The sequence below is a fragment of the Penicillium pulvis genome (genome assembly GCF_028828015.1).
Source record: "Penicillium pulvis strain IBT 33274 chromosome Unknown scaffold_8_segment0_segment0, whole genome shotgun sequence".
In the NCBI taxonomy this organism is placed as follows: domain Eukaryota; kingdom Fungi; phylum Ascomycota; class Eurotiomycetes; order Eurotiales; family Aspergillaceae; genus Penicillium; species Penicillium pulvis.
In genome coordinates this window covers 2,031,366-2,048,485 of record NW_026643080.1, presented here as the reverse complement: position 1 = coordinate 2,048,485, position 17,120 = coordinate 2,031,366, and the positions used below count along the sequence as shown (strand labels likewise).

Genomic DNA, 17,120 nt, shown 5'->3' with positions numbered 1-17,120 from the left:
TGGCTATGTCCGACTCGGGCTAGCTACTTAAAATCGCAACTTCGCAGTCACTTCCCACTCTATAGTACGCAAAGCCCGACTATCCTAAGTAATTACCTAATGAAATCGCAAAGTTGCTGTGACCGCCGCATCCAACAACAAACTTGTCGCGTTCACGTAGCTTGCCGACGGACTCAGCAGGTAGGCAATTGAATCACCGACTTCCTCGCTATCGGCGGCGCGCTTGATGGGCACGACAGCTTCGATCTCCGCACGCACCTGGGGGTTCCGCTCCAGTTCGACGTCGAGTAACGGTGTGCGAACCCAGATAGGGCAGACAGCGTTACAGCGGATACCTTCGGCAGAGTGATCCAGTCCTATTTCATAAGAATGAGACTCTTATGGAGGATAAAAAGCCAGACAAAGGATAGATTCTAGAGATCGAAGGGCAGACATGCTAAGACGATATAACTTACCAACCATTTTTGTCACCGCCATACAAGCATGCTTAGAGACAGTATACGACCCCTTTCCGATAAGTCCGGCGAAAGAGTTGGCTGAACAGACGTTCACGATAGCTCCGCGACCGATATCTCGTGTGCCGGTGCGGCTAGTGAAGCTACGTGAGGTCTGCTTGCGCATTGCAGCGGCTTCGGCGCGGCAGCAGAGAAACATGCCGCGAGCGTTGACAGTCTGGATGCGGTCAAAGTTCTCGATATCAGTATCGGCGAATGGGGTGTGGACGCCGTTATCAATCTAGTAATGAGTCTAGTGGTTAGCCAGAACTTATATTTCCGTCGAAAAGAATATGTACTCACACCGGCTGCATTCACCGCATAGTCCAGGCGTCCGAACTTCTCGACCACAAAATCAACCATAGCTTGCACACCATCTTGGTCGGTGACATTGACTGTGAAGTTGGTAGATTGATATTCGGGGTTTGTGGCGTATTGCTTGCTCTCCTCCGCAGAGGCGGTGGCCGTTTCGCTGTTCATATCAGCGAAGACGATGACGCGCGCACCAGCTTCGGCTAGAGAATAGGCGGTTTGTTGACCGATTCCACGACCAGCCTAGATTAAGAGATTGTTAGCTGGGAGATTTGTTTGTGTTTCGAATGGTGATCCTTACGCCGACAACAAGGGCGACGCCATCTAGTTGCGTGCCTTTGATGACCATTTTGTGATTGTGTATGATCTTGAGGATATGTGTGTATAAAGGAAAGGGAAATAGAGAGCTTGTTGGAGGCTGGCGTGTTTGGAAATGAGAGAGAAGTGTGGGAAATCTCGGGGTTTAAGCTAATGTCGAGGGGCTATTTTTTAACAGAATAGAGCAATGTATTGCCTGTCCAGCCAGTTCTTTGTTGTCCATTCGGACCAATGGTCATAGTCTGTAGCTACCAACAGCATTCAATTGCGGGATTCCCTTTCATTGGGTGGAAGACCGCCAGGCGGGGTTATATGTGGGTATACATGATTGCTATTTCTGTTGGAAGTTAACTTCGTTGGTAGTCGATGTACGTTGTAAACCCCTGCTTGGGATACATCATGACGCGTTTTTGGTACAAATGCATTGAGATCAGCCCTCTTTCAACAGAATGGGTTAAGTGGCTGCAGCCAGAAATTAGATTCTAAAGTGATCGGCGCGCTGCGTGTCTGCCCCTCAGGCCAATTACCCGTGTAGGTCAGACTCTAGCGCTTTGGAAATTGGGGGCTGAAATGAAAGCAGGGAATCAGCAAGAGGGGTACTTGAGCGGTAAGTTACTGAGAAACAGAGGACATAATGGCCCCCAATTAATCGGATCTATCCTGGGTGGAATTACGTACTCCGATTGTCAGCACCTAATTCTGCTGGGATCAAATTGCGGCGGTGGATTCAAGGCTGAAGTGGCTGGAATATAGCTGAACCCACAAAAAGCTTACTGATACGCCTTGGATAGCTATAGTATTATATCAGCATTCCACACAATATGCTATATTCTCGAATGAAGTCAAGGATCAACGCTGCCATAGATTTTTCTTTTCTCCTAGCTCCGTCTCTTCTGTATCGGCGCTTTTCTCTTTTGATGGCATCATTTTAATATGGTTGTTCGGGTTTCTTCATCACTATGGCTTTCCCAACGCCATGAAGATCGTCTGGCAAGGGCTCCTCCCCTTTAATTCGATTCTGGAAACGCTCACCATTCCTCAGGTCAGATGCTCCACATCAGCCCTGGGGCATGTGCTTTTCGGAAAGCAGCGATAGAAGTCTTATTTCAGTGACCCTTCACTCATTCTGACTTTTGGGTAATAAATGGCGGGGTTTCGGACCAGAGGGCGGAGAAGGTAAAAGACGAAAAGAAGACAAATATAAGGTTGTTTTATAGGAAGATAAGTCAGTGGAATATGTTTGGATAGAGGTATATATGGAAAATGAAGATAACAAAGACAAAGTGATCATCTTATACTACGAATTGGGACTAGTGTGCTGACGTGAAGCTGTGTAACCCTGAACCCCTCCATGTGACTTGGCGAAGTTAAAGTTTGAAGTTAAGTGCCTTAGAACATGAATTCATCTCTTTCCTCTTGCTTCAATTTCAAGAAATGGAACACTTTTGCTACTCTGCTTCCGTTGGAACACATTCCTTAAGCTACGCACTACGAGGAATCCCAAGAGAGCCAGGTACACCTCTTGTCATCATCCTCCCCGGAATCACACGCAGTGCCTTGGAATGGAGTGCAGTCTGTCGTTATCTCGAGTCTGACGCATCAATCTTCCTATACGAACGTTCTGGATATGGTCGCAGCGAAGAGTCTCCAAACGAGCCTGACTCACTCACAATCATAAACGAACTATGCCATCTACTGAAATCTGCTGCCCTCGATCCACCATACCTTGTTGTGGGGCACTCGTGGGGCGGAACCCTCGCTCGGGAATTTGTTGCAGCACGACCAATTGAGGATATCTCCGGCTTGGTACTAGTTGATGCAGTACAGGAACGCATGCAATTCGAGACATGGCCCGATCCTAGCATTTCAGCCGTCTCGGAAGGTTTGGATTATTTCGATGTTGTTGGACTCACAAGGAACCACCAATTGACGGCTTCCGAGTGGAGTGAGTATATGGCTGAGCAATTTAGCGAGAAGCACGTTCGACAGGCAAATCGAGAATTGCCTTATCTTCAGATTAGCCGGTCTGTCATTGAGCAGAAGCGACAACTTGAGCCTGGCAAGAATCTACTCCAAGGAAGGCCTCTGAGTGTGCTTATGGGGAACTCCAGGCGGGATGTGGCGTTGATGTATGCGGCCGGCGTGGCTCGTGGTAGAGGTACTGAGGCTCAGAGAGCTACTTTTCGGGATTACTTGGCTACATGGGATGAAAGTGAGAATTCCTTTCAACGAGAATTTCTCCATATGTCAAGCTTGAGCCGCTTATCCGTGGCAACAAAGAGTGGACATAATGTACCAATCACGGAGCCTGAGTTGATCGCTGACGAGATTCGATGGGCGCTTCAAAATGTTCCCAGTTAGTCTACGAGCTCTGGGAAACGCTCCAGGGCTAAAATGAGTGGACCGCCCAAGTTTAAACATATTACATGGTCAAATTCTGCTTCATCTATTAAACAATTGCGCTAAAATCCTGAACACATAGCTCACTAACCATGGAAGTACAAATATAAAAGCCAAAACCTCAGAGACAACCTTGGCATGTTAACTGACAGTAACAGTTGACCGAGCTTCTTTGGGCAGACGAAGGCCCAGGTAAGGCAAATATATTCCAGGGTGCCAATAGACAAACAGCGCAACGCAAGGATATATGACCAATGCATCAAAAACATACATCGTCCATTCCTGCGTGTTGACATACCCAGTAACACTTGAAGAGAACTCCACAAGCCGATAAATAGAGCGGACCTATCAATCCAAGTTCTCATTAGCGACATGCATTCCATAATCTCGGAGCATCACTCACCAGAATCAGTAAAGTAGTAAGATTAACAACCCGCAACAATGCAGGCCAGTGCTTGTTCTTCACGATCCCACCAATAGAATAATTCTTCTCATCAACATGCTCATACCGCTCGTCCAGCCCTTTCGAGAACTCCTTAGAGGTAAAATTGAACCGCACAGCTGCCACGGAGAAGAGCCCAAATGCAGCTAATTGAATAATGACACCAGCCTGGGCGATACTCTTCCCCTTGTCGATTTTGCTAGCTGCGTCCGTGTCGGTGGTGCTGACGGAAGAAATCATCACAGCTCCGACCAATTGGAGCATCAGAGCGACGATATCGAATCCAACGAAGATAGGCGTGATCCATCGGGGTGGAACCCAACACAGCTGGAATGTTCGAGCGTCATGAGGAACTACCAGGAAGAGGATGCGACTGAACAGGATATAGCAGCAAGCAGCCATGAGGACTGGCGCGAGGATGATGAGGGCGAATTGGAGCACGTAGACTGATCTTGCTGATACATTCTGAGTAGAAATGCATCGGCCAATGTAGCCAACAGCCTCCACTGGTAGTGTGTTAGATGTGAAGATTATATGGGAATGAAACTGGAGAGATGAACTTACTTGCTGAAGCTACGACCATGATAGCCCATATCCATGCCTTGTATCGGATCCATTGGATGAATGTCAAGATGAACGCAATTGAGTACAGAACAGCCGCTACGATCGCAACTGGCAACGAGGGGTCATAGCGGTAGTATGAGGCCCCGGCCTTGTGGGAGCGTGTATCTAGTGTCATGGATAAATTATATCAATGAGTCACTAGGCTGTAAGGGTAAGTTTAAGGATTTGGTTTATGAATATGGAGCAGGTATTGGATTTGCAGGGATTTATAGTCTAAGAAGAACGGTGGCTCTTGGGCCTACTCTTGATACCATGGATAGGAATTCGGGCATTTCACTTTCCGCTGTCCGTGACAGGTAATGAATTCGCCGTGGATCTATGAACTGCGAAGTTTATTATGTGGCCCGTATCCGTGATAATAAAGGTAGGTGGACGGGTCATCTTCTATAGCCCCGCTGTTTTAAAGTCCCTGTAATGCAGTGATTGACGCTCTAAGCCACCCTCTTACAGGGTCCCTTGAAGGGATTTCAGGCTTCCATAAGAAAATTCTTAAGTCTAGCACTCAGGCACAGATATCTCCCGTCACTAAACGGCGAACTGCCCACTCCATTAGGAATAGTGTCCCCGAAGACACGAAGTGGATCGACCTCCACCAATCAAAGCGCCGGCGGTCCACCGTTCTAGATGGCTGCTTACCCGGCTCAGCCTCCGAAATCGTGGCGGCGCAACGTCGCTACTGTCAAGGTGAAAAGCCCACGATTCTTTTACCCCTTTCAAACTTGGTTTTCAAGAAATGATATATCCTTTGGAGCCAAGATACCATGCCTTTTTACGGCCGTCCCAGCAAAAATTGCGAGAGTTGTCGGGAGCGGCGAATCAAGGCAAGCATCTGTCGGACTCGGCACAAGCTAACTGAACTAACGACGGTCTATGTAATAGTGTGACCGTATTCAACCGGTCTGTTCGCAGTGCATCAGGGCGGGGAAACCATGTGGCGGCTACCGTGACATCCCGGCCTTGTTGTTTCGTGACGAAACAGACAAGGCGGCCCGCAGGTCCGCAACGGCCAAATCTAGAGCTGGAGAGCGTCGAAAGACCCCTGTCACCCCTCAGGTGAATTCAGAATCATCTTCAAGCTCTGAAGAAGATTTGAAGGCTGTAGTGCAACAACGGAAGTTCAATTTGGCACTAAACCCCTCCATTCCCTTAGAAGTTCCCACTACTGTGGAAGATCGGGGCCTGGACTTTTTTTGCTCGCAATTTGTAACGGCCAGTGCGGCGGCAATGGAGGGACCTTTTGTTTTGTCGAAGACATCATTCATAAGCACGATATCTGTCGAGTCACAGTTTCGAGATGCAGTCGTGTCGGTTGGGCTGGCTGCGCTATCCAATGTGACTCGGGATCGATCTCTTCGGCTAGTGGCCAGGGAAAAGTATGCGGCATCCCTTAACGCCGTGCGTCAGGCGGTGGAGAATCCATTTCAAGCTAGTCCGCCTCAAATTATGAAGATAATTTTAATGATAGGTTTATACGAGGTATGCCCCATCGACCCACGTATTGCCCTAGCTTGCCTTGGCTAGTCCACTGACCACTCCACTTCTCCAGATGGTTTGCTGCACATCGACTCAGCTTGACTCGTGGACGGTTCACTTGGATGGGGCTGCGGCCCTACTCAGGCAAGCGACCTTTGGCAAAGCGATTAAAGCTCGTGATCCGCGCGCCCAGTTGCAGTTCTTCTATTTTTCCATGGTCAAATACATTCACGCCCAAAAACCCCTACCTATAGAATTTTCCCTCTTCAACATCAAGATGATTCAATCTTCAAATCCCGATGACTTCCCTTCCATTGGTCTTGTTGACACCCTGATGCGGTTCATGAGGTTCCACAACACCCGCAGTGATCCAAGCTTCGATCCCGAAATTGGAGTGCGAACAGCAATAGCCTTCGATGAGGAGCTAGAAGAATGGGAGAGGAGCCTCCCACATACATGGGAGTTCTTTATCAAAACTTCCACGAAGGCGCAACACACATTTAACGGGAAGTATATGACTTATAACGACCTTTGGGCATCAAGAGACCTCAATTACTACTTCTGGGGCCGGTTGATCGTCAATGAGATGATCTTGAACAACATCGCCAAGCTGGCAAGGATGGGGCTCTTGAAAGTCTATCATCTCCAACAGCGACAGCGAGCACTTGACATGGCTTCGCACATGGCGGCGTGTATCTGTGCTGGCGCTGCGACCCTAGTGGGCGGTCTGGGAAATGGAATGCCTCTCGAAGGAAAGACTCACGTTCCTCCCTTGAACGGTGTCTTTATGTTGCTGTTTCCGTTGACGATCGCTGGTGGCTCGGCTGCTGCTCCAGATGAAGTGCACGAGTGGGTGAAGCGGAAGCTTCAGACCATTGGGTCAAAGATGGGAATACAGAGAGCCATAGAGCTGATACCAAGGATTCAGACAATGCGAGCTTGGAAGTCGCAGTTGATGAGTATGGAGCTTCATTAATTATAGACTGAATTAAGTAGACAAAGTCTGGGAGGTTCTACTACGCCTTGCTACGACAACGATGACATGAAGTGTATATGTACCAGGAAATATCTACCAGTTTGACTAATCCATGGATGAGAAGCTGAAGGTGTCACACCGAGTCGATTTAGAAAACCTTGGAAGGCAATTCCGACAAGAAATGTACCAGACTAAAATTATTTCCCACAACCTTGGAACTCATCACTGAGTGAAAGTCAGTCTTCTCCAAGGTACTAACACCAACTCCAATGCCATTGACCCAGGACCTCGGATTCCATTACGCACCTAGACCAATGCCACACCAAGTGGCCGAGACAGTTGAGGGCGATAAAACATTCAATCTTGAAAGAAATAACGTTCACGAAAGTCTCGTGCTGTGCAACGGTAGCATTGGAACCAACGGCAATCATCCAATATGATACTCGCGGCTTGAGTATTGGAGAGTGATGAAGAGACTCAAGAATACTAAGGGAGATTTTGGGTTTCGTAAAGGGAGGGGAGTTTTAACGGAAATCGCGCCGTCCTAAAACATATTAATCGTGCCTTTCATGTGGGAGATTCAGATGTATATGGTGTGAAAATGCAGAATTCTTCACTTAAAGTAATCAATTGACCCCCAGCCGAAGTAATGTCCCTTCAACTCAACCTGATCACAAGAGTAACGTTGGATATTAGATATGAGCTATACAACGCCCGCTAGTCCAGATTAGGTAATACTGGTCCCGACGCGGTCAGACGCGCCTTCATTTCTCCGTCGCATTTCCCATTGACTTTACAACCATTCTCTCTTCCCATACAACCAAAATGGCGGAAACCGGCTGTAAGATGGCAGGCTCACTCTTCTCCTCTCAGTGACTAATTGATCTCATAGGGTCTTGCGACGCCAACGATGCGATCCACATTACCATGGTGCAGCCTGGCGACACCAAACCAAAGACGCTCTCCACCTTCCACCCCCAGTTCACCTATCCCATCTTCGGGGATGACGAACAAATCTTTGGTTACAAGGGTTTGGTGATCCGGTTGCGATTTGCGGCCCACGACCTGCGCCCTCATCTCCACATTTCTTACGATGAGAAGTTCAAGCCGGTTGGCGACACCACAGCTCTCGATCTTCTTGGTACTTTGAAGCCATTTGTTTCTGAAGGTTTGTGGAATATTTCCCTGATAACTAGCATGATTTTGGCTAACCATGGCAACTAAATTCAGAGGCGCTCATCAATCTACCTGAATACGAGAAGGCTGTCCAGGAAGATGCCTCAGCAAAGGACTTTACACCACCGGGCAAGATGGTATACAGCTATGAGGCCAATGAAAGACAATATGAGATCTGGGCTGGGTCCCTGGCGGACCCACAAGTGCGACTTCTTTTGGACCGAGTGCAGGTCTTGGTCTCATTGTTTATCGAAGCCGGAACTCCCTTAGAAACGGATGATCCTGAGTGGAGTTTGGAGCGATGGACCGTTTTCTTTGTGTATGTACATCTATTTTTCCTGCGGATTACTTCCATGCTGACCATTACAGATACGAAAAGGTTACACCTCCAACGCCAACTGCGTCCTCGTATTCCATTGTAGGCTATGCGACAACTTACCGATACTGGTATTATCAACGAGACCGGTCACACACTCCCACTATCAAAAACGACGATTTCCCGCCAGCAGAGATCAAGATTTCCGAGCTACCTGCTCGCCTTCGCATTGCCCAATTCCTCATCCTTCCTTCACACGCCCGCTCAGGCCACGGAACCCACCTCTATACTACCATCCATGCGTTCTGCATCGCTGACCCCACCATTGGGGAGTTAACAGTCGAAGATCCTAATGAACAGTTTGATGCTCTCCGTGACTCGGCCGACTTCTGTCTCTTGCGGCCTGAATTCCTCAAGCACAATGTGAACCTTAACCCGGATCCCAATGGTGCATACTCCAAAAAGCAACGACCTCGTGCAGTGCCTACTGGGGTATTGATCCCGAGCAAGACGCTGCTCGAAATTCGCACTGCTTTCAAGATTGAATCTACACAGTTCGCACACATCCTGGAGATGTTCCTTCTGAGTCAGATCCCTAAGAGCCACCGTCTGGCTGGAGGCACCAACCTCGCCCGGCTATTGATTAAGAAGCACAAAGCGGACGATGAGAACGACCGACGATACTACTGGTGGCGCATGCTTACCAAACAGCGCCTGTACAAGAAGCATAAAGAACTGCTGGACGAGTTGGAGCTGCTTGATCGTGTAGAGAAGCTAGATGATACCGTCCGCAATGTGGAGGAGGGCTATGAGATCACACTGGACGCTCTAGAGGGTCGCCTGCCTGAGTCGGAGGGTGAGGACGCTGCTCCCGCTCCTACTGGCAGCCGTCGCCAGAAGCGCAAGCTTGCTGTTGAGGATGATGATGACGAGGAAGAAAATGGAACTGAATTGGCCAAGCGCCCGAAGGTTTAGATGCTAACATTGCTTTGAACCATGAAAACTGCTCTCACACTATGTAATTTACGCAATGGGATATTTTGCTCTGGGGACTCAGGTTTAGATTTCAAATCAATGCTTGCTAATTGATGTTACCAAGACATCACTCCAACAATTTATACCAGTATTATAATTGCTGCAAATAAGATTATATAGAGCTAAGATATTTAGATTGTGCTGTTGAAAGCGACGAAGCACCAACGGCAGCTCTACCAATCTCGGCACATCATTTTTTCCGTTCTCACAGCTGATGCGGAGCTCGGTTGCGCCCATTGCTCTCTCCAACCCCTCCAAATCACCGCAACGGCCTTCCCACCGGCCTCATAAACTACTCCTCATTCGTCGATATTCTCTCTGGTAGAGTGAGCATCATTATCTCCACCAAATATCCGCGCCCGAGTTTCACCCACCGCTATATCATCGATCGCAATCCACAATGGTAGCCCCTCCCAAACCGCCCGTATATACAGCAAAGGCTAACATGATGTTCCCAGCTTCCCCTCGGCCTCCTCACGGCCGCACAGGGCCGCCCTATGCTCGTCGAGCTGAAGAATGGCGAGACCCTCAACGGCCACCTGGTTACATGCGATAACTGGATGAACCTGATCCTGCGCGAAGTTGTGCAAACCAGCCCCGAAGGCGACCGCTTCTTCAGATTACCCGAAGTCTACGTTCGCGGCAACAATGTATGTCCAGCGAAATTGATCATCTGATCTTTCATGTCCATTCCCACAAGTGAGGTCAAGAGACTAACCTATCTACTTCCGCAGATCAAATACCTCCGAGTCCCTGAAGAGATCGTCGATATTGTCAAGGAGCAACAGCAAAATCAACCACAGAACCGCCGCGGCGGACACGGCCGAGACGGCGATCGTGGCAGAGGCCGCGGCCGTGGTGGTGGTCGTGGTGGACGGGGTCGCGGACGGGGCGGCGGTCCCCCCGGAGTTCAATAGAGTCGATTCGGATTCGGCGAAACATATGGATGAAAACACTACCTGTTGCATGGCTGAGAAGATGTGCAAAAACGAGATACCCTACAGAGACAGACGGAGTGGGTAAGATCGCTCGGGGCGGACTGGTGAACGGGTTTGGTCGTGCATGGCCGTGGCGTATCTGGCTCTGTATTTTTCAGTGGGAACTAAGGTCATGATTGATTGATGATCTACAAATACAATATTAAATCCCTGACTTGATCTCCTCCGCAATCATTCTGTAGACAGTGCGGTGCAGTGCACTCACTTCAGGCTCGAATTGGCGATATTAGTCAGCATCGCGCATTTCATCGTGATTTCCGGGGACGCGGATGAACCGACCACTGTCCACGAGTAGCTCGATATGTCACCGCGGGCACTCGTCCTTGATGGGCTATGGCACTCGCTTTGTCCGTCCTTTAACCAGCTAGCATTGAGTCGCCCCTCATTTGTTCTAAAATCCCGGAAACACAATTTCAAGCCATGTCCGCTGCCCGCAATTCGCATTGCGCCAACAGTACCACGAAGATGCTATTCCAGCCAACATAGGGGACTTGGCGGCTCGAACAATCCCGGAGATAAAACCGAATCTTCCATGAACTCACACAATGACCCACCTATATCCTCCCCCGAATCCAAATCTGAAAGCAAATCCGAACCTCAAGTCGACGAAGCAGATGCAGACGATCAATTGCGCAAAGCTCGACAGCGATATGTCAGATTACCCGAGGGCTACGATAATAAATCAGAGGCTGCCCTCGAGGGCAGGTTACGGGCGGCGACGACAAGAGATCCAAGCATTGTCGGTACGACTCAGATTCTACGAGCTCTGATTAGGGACCGCGGAGTCGAACCACATACCCGTCACTACCAAGCTTTGATATTCGCCAACTGTGACAATGAAATGGGATCACCGGAGGTGGTACAACATTTGTTACAAGAAATGGAGGAGAATGGCATTACAGCAGACTCTGGAACGCTTCATGCTGCTTTGAAGGTGAGGACCGGACAGACATTTTGATTTGTATATGAGCTAACAAAAGAACTGGCTTAGGCTCTTGCCGTGCATCCGGACTACCTTTTACGCCAGGATATTCTTCGTATGCTTCGAGACCGCTGGCTGACTGTCAGCCCCGATGGATGGCATTTTATGGTTGCGGGTCTTCTCCGGGATCATCAATTCGAGTTGGCGCTGGATCAAATTTCACTAATGGAGCGGAAAGGGATGCAAATAGAGTCCTGGCTGCACAGTATGGTTGTTTACCAGCTGTGCGACTTTCAAGAGCTCGACGAAGTTTACCGCCTAATGCAAGCCCGTGTTGAGCAAGGCCATGATATGACGCCGGAGCTTTGGGGCCATGTGTTAAAAACGGCCAGCAAAGCCCTCCACTACGACCTGACCCGTTTTATCTGGCGAAGACAGGTTGATTTGGGTTATCTAGAACCGTCCCAAGAAACTTATGGTAATGCTATGGCTGTTGCATCGGACGCCGGTGACATCGACTTGGCTCTTGCTATCTTCCGCTCCTGCGATAATCGTGGATTTCCCTTGAAGGCCCAAGATTATCACCGCCTTGTGGAGATTTACTTACGCTCTGGAGATCTTGCCGCTACATTCAAGCTGTTCTGTACGATGCATGAACTCGGACTTGTCCCTGCGGAGCATTCCACAGAGGCCATGGTATCCTACATGGTCGAGCATAATACTGATCCCCGTGAAGCGTGGCAGATGCTCAAACACCTGAAGAACGACAAATGGGAGGTCCCTATTGGCTGCGTCCGTATTATTGCTGAGCTCTGTGAGCAATTGGCTCATGATGACCCGTCAGTGGTCGATGACGCAGTGGGCTTCTACAAAGAACTCTATACTTTGTGTCCCGAGGGCGCCGACCTTCGAGTCTATAACAGCTTGATTCGGATGTGCCGGCATGGCCAGAACCGGCAGTCGGGTTTGTTCCTTGTGAAAGAGATGGCGTCCTTCGGCGTTGTCCCCGACGCCATTACCTTTGAATCCCTCATCCTGATGTGTCTCGACGCTCGCAACTACCAATCGGCATACATGTATCTTCGAGACCTGCTGGATCGGGGAGATGAAGTCAGCGATGAAACACGGAAGCAGATCCGCGAGCTTTGTTCCCAATCCGTGCACGAGTTTGCCGTGCGACTCCAACACCACCCGGCGGTCCAACCCGTGGAGCGGCCTGCCCTGCCGGACCACATCGTGGATGAAGAGCCCCGGGATAAGTCTAGCAATAAATCAGATGAAACAGGACATCGTCGCTACGGTCGACCTTGGGTCCGGGCCGCGTTTCGGCGGCAAACCCTATCGGACGAAGACCGCATCGCCTGGAATAAGAAGCGGCGACAAAATAAGCGGCGGCACCAGGCAATTGCCCGAAAGGCCGAGGCTGAGAATTGAGTCTGTTTCAAGAATAGACTACAGGGAACAGGTCCTCGGGAGCTCGTCATCGGATTGTCTCAGACCATGCGGTACCATGCATCAGGCATCACATTTTCTTTCCGACCCATAACTACTTGTACAGAAATTGCAACGCAAACTTCAAACTCTGCGGCTGAACCTGTACCATAGAAACAACAATGTACTTTATATTCTTCCGTACCAAACAAAAATTCAGTCAATCGGTGTTCTACCGAGCTTGGCGGAATCGACTGAACCTTGGGCGTTCTCGCCGTTTCACTTTTATCCGCAAACCAAAGATCGCCAGGGCTGCGTCTCCACTTTTTGAACCATTGGGTGTCATTGGTACTCCACCACGGTTCTAATGCACAAATCTTGCTTTGAAATATTTGAAACATGCTAAGCAGGACCGCGGTGCGATCTGTCGGACAATGAGACCCTGTAGCACTATCTGACGCCCAGCGCCTCCTAGTCAGCCATTTTCAGCCACCGGGGGGTTGGGAATGAATGATTCGATGTATGGGCGATTGAGTTGGCATCCCCTGAAGGCGAGGGATCGGCACGATGTGGGTCATTGCGAACAAAGAGTGGAGTGTACGGAGTAAAGGTGAGGTAAATGTGAGAAGGGGAGAAGTGTTTCCGCTTGCTTGCTTTCCAAGGTTCCATAGGTTCCATACCTCGTCTTCCCAACCCCGTTCAAACTTGTCTTAACTTAAATCCGTCTCCCTTCTTCCAACATATCTTCATTTCGTCTTTTGTACATTACCCTTTACCTACACTCTTAAACTTTTTTCCAATTCCCCTAAACATGCAATTCACTACTCTCCTTCCTGCCCTCCTATCCTTGGGCTTGGCCAATGCGGCCACCCTCGCCCAGCCCTCCACCTGGCAGGTCACCAACTGGCAGATCGTCAGCTCGGGCGGTACAGTCTACTCCTTCAACATTACAGGTGCCGCGACTGCCAATTCCCCCGGTTTCAAGACCCATTGCGAGGGTATCGTCCCCAATGCCACTGCCTGCGATGACACGAACATCACCGCGGTCGTCACCGAGCAGACACACCCTCTCTGGAACGTCGCCGTCACGCACGAATGGCACATCTTCCCTGCTGGTGAATCCGAGCAGACCTACTGGCAATCCGGCTCCAAGAACGTGAGCAACACGCAGAACAATTTCACCATCACCCCCACCCTGTTCTACGGTGTCGCGTAAAGTGGTGAAGAATGCTTCCACTTTTTTTTTCTCTTGGGAAATCCCTTCTCGGGTTAGGTTGTCGGCTACATTGATGTGGTAATGGGCGTTGGGCTTGAATTCCGGTATGAAATGTCTACGATTGGCGTTTCAGGGTCCTTTTCTTCTTTTCTTCTGAATAATGCGGGCGCTTCCACTCCTTATGACCTTTTTTTCTCGCCTTTTTCTTCAGGGAAAATCATAGTCCGCCAACTCATTGTATATAGGCGGTAGATTTATGTATACTAAGGTTGAAAAACAAGATTTACATGCCACTGCCAGGTACAATTCCGAAATTTCTTAAATCTTTTAACTCTTTAACTCGCTATGCAGTGACATCATCGGCTGCGCCTCAATCCCGATCTCTCGATTGGCAACAACTCACATGCCTCTTATAACAAGTTCCTGGACATTCTTAATCCTATCAACATTTATAATTCATGTCATAATATTCTTGGTATTGCCTGACAAATTCATGACCGGCGAAGAAAATGGTAATACCCCATTGGCTACGCTTGGCGGGACAAAGATCTGACCTTAATCCTTCTCCGCAGTCCTCGATTCTCCGCCAAATCGTCGCTGGACCTAGACTACAGCATCCGGAAGCGAATTTGGATCTATGCTATGTGACTGATAACAGTATGTTTACCGATCTCGAAACTCGTCTGCAAAAATCTCATCCATTTTAGTCATCGCTACCTCCGGCCCCTCAGGGACCTACCCCCAACGAGCTTACCGCAACCCTCTCGACGCCCTCGTGACCTTCCTCGACTCAAAACATGGCTCAAACTGGTGCATCTGGGAGTTCCGCGCCGAAGGAACGGGTTACCCTGACTCAGAGGTTTATGGACGAATCCACCATTTCCCATGGCCAGATCACCACCCACCGCCCTTCGCCCTGATCCCCAATATAATGGGCAGCATGCGAAACTGGCTGCACCGTCTAGACGAGCAGAAGGGTTCAGAAACCGTTGATAAGAAGTCAGTCGCGGGAAAAACAGATTCGCCTAGCGACCGGGTCGTTGTCGTGCACTGCAAAGCTGGCAAAGGACGCAGCGGGACAATCGCAACGTCGTACTTGATAAGTCAAGAAGGATGGAAAAAAGAAGATGCACTACAACGGTTTACGGACCGACGTATGCGTGTCGGTTTTGGGGCTGGCGTTAGTATCCCGAGTCAGCTCCGGTATGTGGATTACGTCGACCGGTGGACGAATCAAATGAACAAAGTATATGTTGAGCGTCCTGTTGAGATTCTCGAAGTCCACGTTTGGGGAATGCGTGATGGCGTCAAGGTTGCGGTGGAGGGGTACGTGGACGAAGGCAAAAAGCAAAAATGCATCCATATGTTCCATCGGCGTGAAAGAACGGTTATCGAATCAGGTAACACAACACCTTCAAAGCAGATGAATGCGGAGACTGGAAATACAGATAAAACTACGAGTTTGCCCCTCTCAGCCGCGACATGGGCGCCATCGCCCGTAGCTTCACAAAGCGATGTCTCTTCGGAAGCAGAACTCACCCGGCGATCGACCATGTCACCATCAACCATAGTATCTGCCGCGATTTTCAGACCAGAGAAACCTCTGATCGTACCTGGTTCAGACGTGAACATCGACTTCGAACGACGGAGTAAAGCGTCATACACGGGTTTCGCAATGGTAACATCCGTCGCGCACGTCTGGTTCAATCCTTACTTCGAAGGCGGCGATAAGGAGGACTCAGGCGTTTTCGAAACGGAGTGGGACGCTTTGGACGGAATTAAGGGGAGCGCGAGGAAGGGTATCCGTGCTCTAGAGCGATTGAAGGTTGTATGGCGGTATCCGGAGACTGTTCGAGCCGATAGCAACGGACGACCAATCAGCGAACCGAACCCCGGCGAGCCGATTTTCGAAGGTCACGCTGCGGATTGGCGACAGAAGCGTGCTGAGAATGAGGGTGAGGAGAACAAACCTCCTCTGCCGGAACGTGGTATTTCAGAGGCAGCACCTGCTGCGACTGCGACTGATGCGGGTGCGGCCGTACCTACTATTATGTCCCCGCATGATAAGGCGTCTGTTCAGGAGCTGGAGAGGCAGTTGGGGTTAAGGCAGCAGACGGATGCAAGTAAGGATGTTAGTTTGGCTGGAAGCGAAGATGAGGGACAGGCTGTTGATGAGGAGGGAAGGGCGGCTAAGGGCAAGGGCAATGGGAATGGGGACATGGAGGGTGTGAGGTCTTATTTCCAGAATGAACAGAATAAGGGTTGAGGCTGTATAAGATTCTTTGTTTAGCATGCATTATAGACAGTATATGAATAGTCTGGACATGAATGTTATGAATAACGAAAGAAATGATCCTTACATGGACGGGGCTCATGTACTCTGTAGATCGCTTTTTTTCTGGTCAAAAGTACTCTATTACACTTGAAGTGTAAACTTGGTTAAGGTGTCTTTGAGTTGACTAGTGACCAACCCAAAAGATGTGACAGGTGTCACCTGATCCCCACAGGCATGTGACATGAACTACATAGTTTGAATGAGGGCAGAAATCGAGTTCACTTCTGCCAACCGCCTGAAAGTATGATTCAGTGGCAGTGATTCGATCAGATGGTTCGCACTGGACGGGCGCGGCAGGCTGCAGTGAACACTCTTGGCAACCTGAGCGGCTGAAATGGTAATTAGCAAATCACGGATGAAAGTGAGCTGCGAGGCTGCGAGGCTGGACGCCACATTTTCTAACCAAACAGTCGCCGATGCTGCTTTTGCTGGAGGAGGGAATGACTGGCTACCCAGAAGTCATGGCTTGCTATCAAGAAAACCTTATACATCCACCCCTCAAGCATAACGCTTGGTAGATCGGCCGTGGATGATCATGAATCAACTACTGGCGGCAAGGGAGTGGAGCAGAATGGCCCCCAACTGTTGGCGACGTGATGTGTCCGGGGTGAGGTGTTGGTCATGCGCGGCAAAGCCGTCGACCTAACAGGGC

At 49.6% G+C, this 17,120-nt stretch overlaps 9 protein-coding genes across 9 annotated transcripts; 7 read left to right on the top strand and 2 right to left on the bottom strand.

Annotated features, from left to right (window-relative positions):
* Window positions 1–96: 96 nt before the first annotated feature.
* N7503_010185 (SDR family NAD(P)-dependent oxidoreductase) lies at window positions 97–1,155 on the bottom strand (the record flags this gene model as incomplete). The annotated part of the gene is made up of 4 exons (XM_057069731.1): window positions 97–356; window positions 456–735; window positions 798–1,049; window positions 1,108–1,155. 4 exons carry the CDS (start codon window positions 1,153–1,155, stop codon window positions 97–99), a joined length of 840 nt encoding a protein of 279 aa, XP_056916342.1.
* A 1,403-nt stretch (window positions 1,156–2,558) lies between these two features.
* Window positions 2,559–3,485, top strand: N7503_010184 (alpha/beta fold hydrolase; the record flags this gene model as incomplete). The annotated part of the gene is made up of 1 exon (XM_057069730.1): window positions 2,559–3,485. One exon carries the CDS (start codon window positions 2,559–2,561, stop codon window positions 3,483–3,485), a length of 927 nt encoding a protein of 308 aa, XP_056916341.1.
* Window positions 3,486–3,665: 180 nt separating this feature from the next.
* Window positions 3,666–4,705, bottom strand: N7503_010183 (RTA1 domain-containing protein; the record flags this gene model as incomplete). Its single annotated transcript, XM_057069729.1, has 3 exons — window positions 3,666–3,869; window positions 3,928–4,472; window positions 4,531–4,705. The coding sequence occupies 3 exons, from the start codon at window positions 4,703–4,705 to the stop codon at window positions 3,666–3,668; spliced, it is 924 nt and encodes a 307-aa protein (XP_056916340.1).
* Window positions 4,706–5,351: 646 nt separating this feature from the next.
* On the top strand, window positions 5,352–7,039 carry N7503_010182 (Zn(II)2Cys6 transcription factor domain-containing protein; the record flags this gene model as incomplete). The annotated part of the gene is made up of 3 exons (XM_057069728.1): window positions 5,352–5,411; window positions 5,470–5,985; window positions 6,137–7,039. The coding sequence occupies 3 exons, from the start codon at window positions 5,352–5,354 to the stop codon at window positions 7,037–7,039; spliced, it is 1,479 nt and encodes a 492-aa protein (XP_056916339.1).
* A 777-nt stretch (window positions 7,040–7,816) lies between these two features.
* On the top strand, window positions 7,817–9,506 carry hat1 (histone acetyltransferase catalytic subunit HAT1; the record flags this gene model as incomplete). Its single annotated transcript, XM_057069727.1, has 4 exons — window positions 7,817–7,880; window positions 7,932–8,207; window positions 8,270–8,534; window positions 8,585–9,506. The coding sequence occupies exons 1-4, from the start codon at window positions 7,865–7,867 to the stop codon at window positions 9,504–9,506; spliced, it is 1,479 nt and encodes a 492-aa protein (XP_056916338.1). The 5' UTR covers window positions 7,817–7,864.
* A 460-nt stretch (window positions 9,507–9,966) lies between these two features.
* On the top strand, window positions 9,967–10,483 carry N7503_010180 (U6 snRNA-associated Sm-like protein LSm4; the record flags this gene model as incomplete). The annotated part of the gene is made up of 3 exons (XM_057069726.1): window positions 9,967–9,969; window positions 10,025–10,216; window positions 10,301–10,483. The coding sequence occupies 3 exons, from the start codon at window positions 9,967–9,969 to the stop codon at window positions 10,481–10,483; spliced, it is 378 nt and encodes a 125-aa protein (XP_056916337.1).
* Window positions 10,484–11,096: 613 nt separating this feature from the next.
* Window positions 11,097–12,920, top strand: N7503_010179 (pentatricopeptide repeat protein; the record flags this gene model as incomplete). Its single annotated transcript, XM_057069725.1, has 2 exons — window positions 11,097–11,498; window positions 11,556–12,920. The coding sequence occupies 2 exons, from the start codon at window positions 11,097–11,099 to the stop codon at window positions 12,918–12,920; spliced, it is 1,767 nt and encodes a 588-aa protein (XP_056916336.1).
* An 808-nt stretch (window positions 12,921–13,728) lies between these two features.
* N7503_010178 (uncharacterized protein) lies at window positions 13,729–14,133 on the top strand (the record flags this gene model as incomplete). Its single annotated transcript, XM_057069724.1, has 1 exon — window positions 13,729–14,133. One exon carries the CDS (start codon window positions 13,729–13,731, stop codon window positions 14,131–14,133), a length of 405 nt encoding a protein of 134 aa, XP_056916335.1.
* Window positions 14,134–14,642: 509 nt separating this feature from the next.
* N7503_010177 (putative phosphatidylinositol-3,4,5-trisphosphate 3-phosphatase) lies at window positions 14,643–16,399 on the top strand (the record flags this gene model as incomplete). Its single annotated transcript, XM_057069723.1, has 3 exons — window positions 14,643–14,645; window positions 14,706–14,790; window positions 14,841–16,399. 3 exons carry the CDS (start codon window positions 14,643–14,645, stop codon window positions 16,397–16,399), a joined length of 1,647 nt encoding a protein of 548 aa, XP_056916334.1.
* Between the last annotated feature and the right edge of the window lie 721 nt (window positions 16,400–17,120).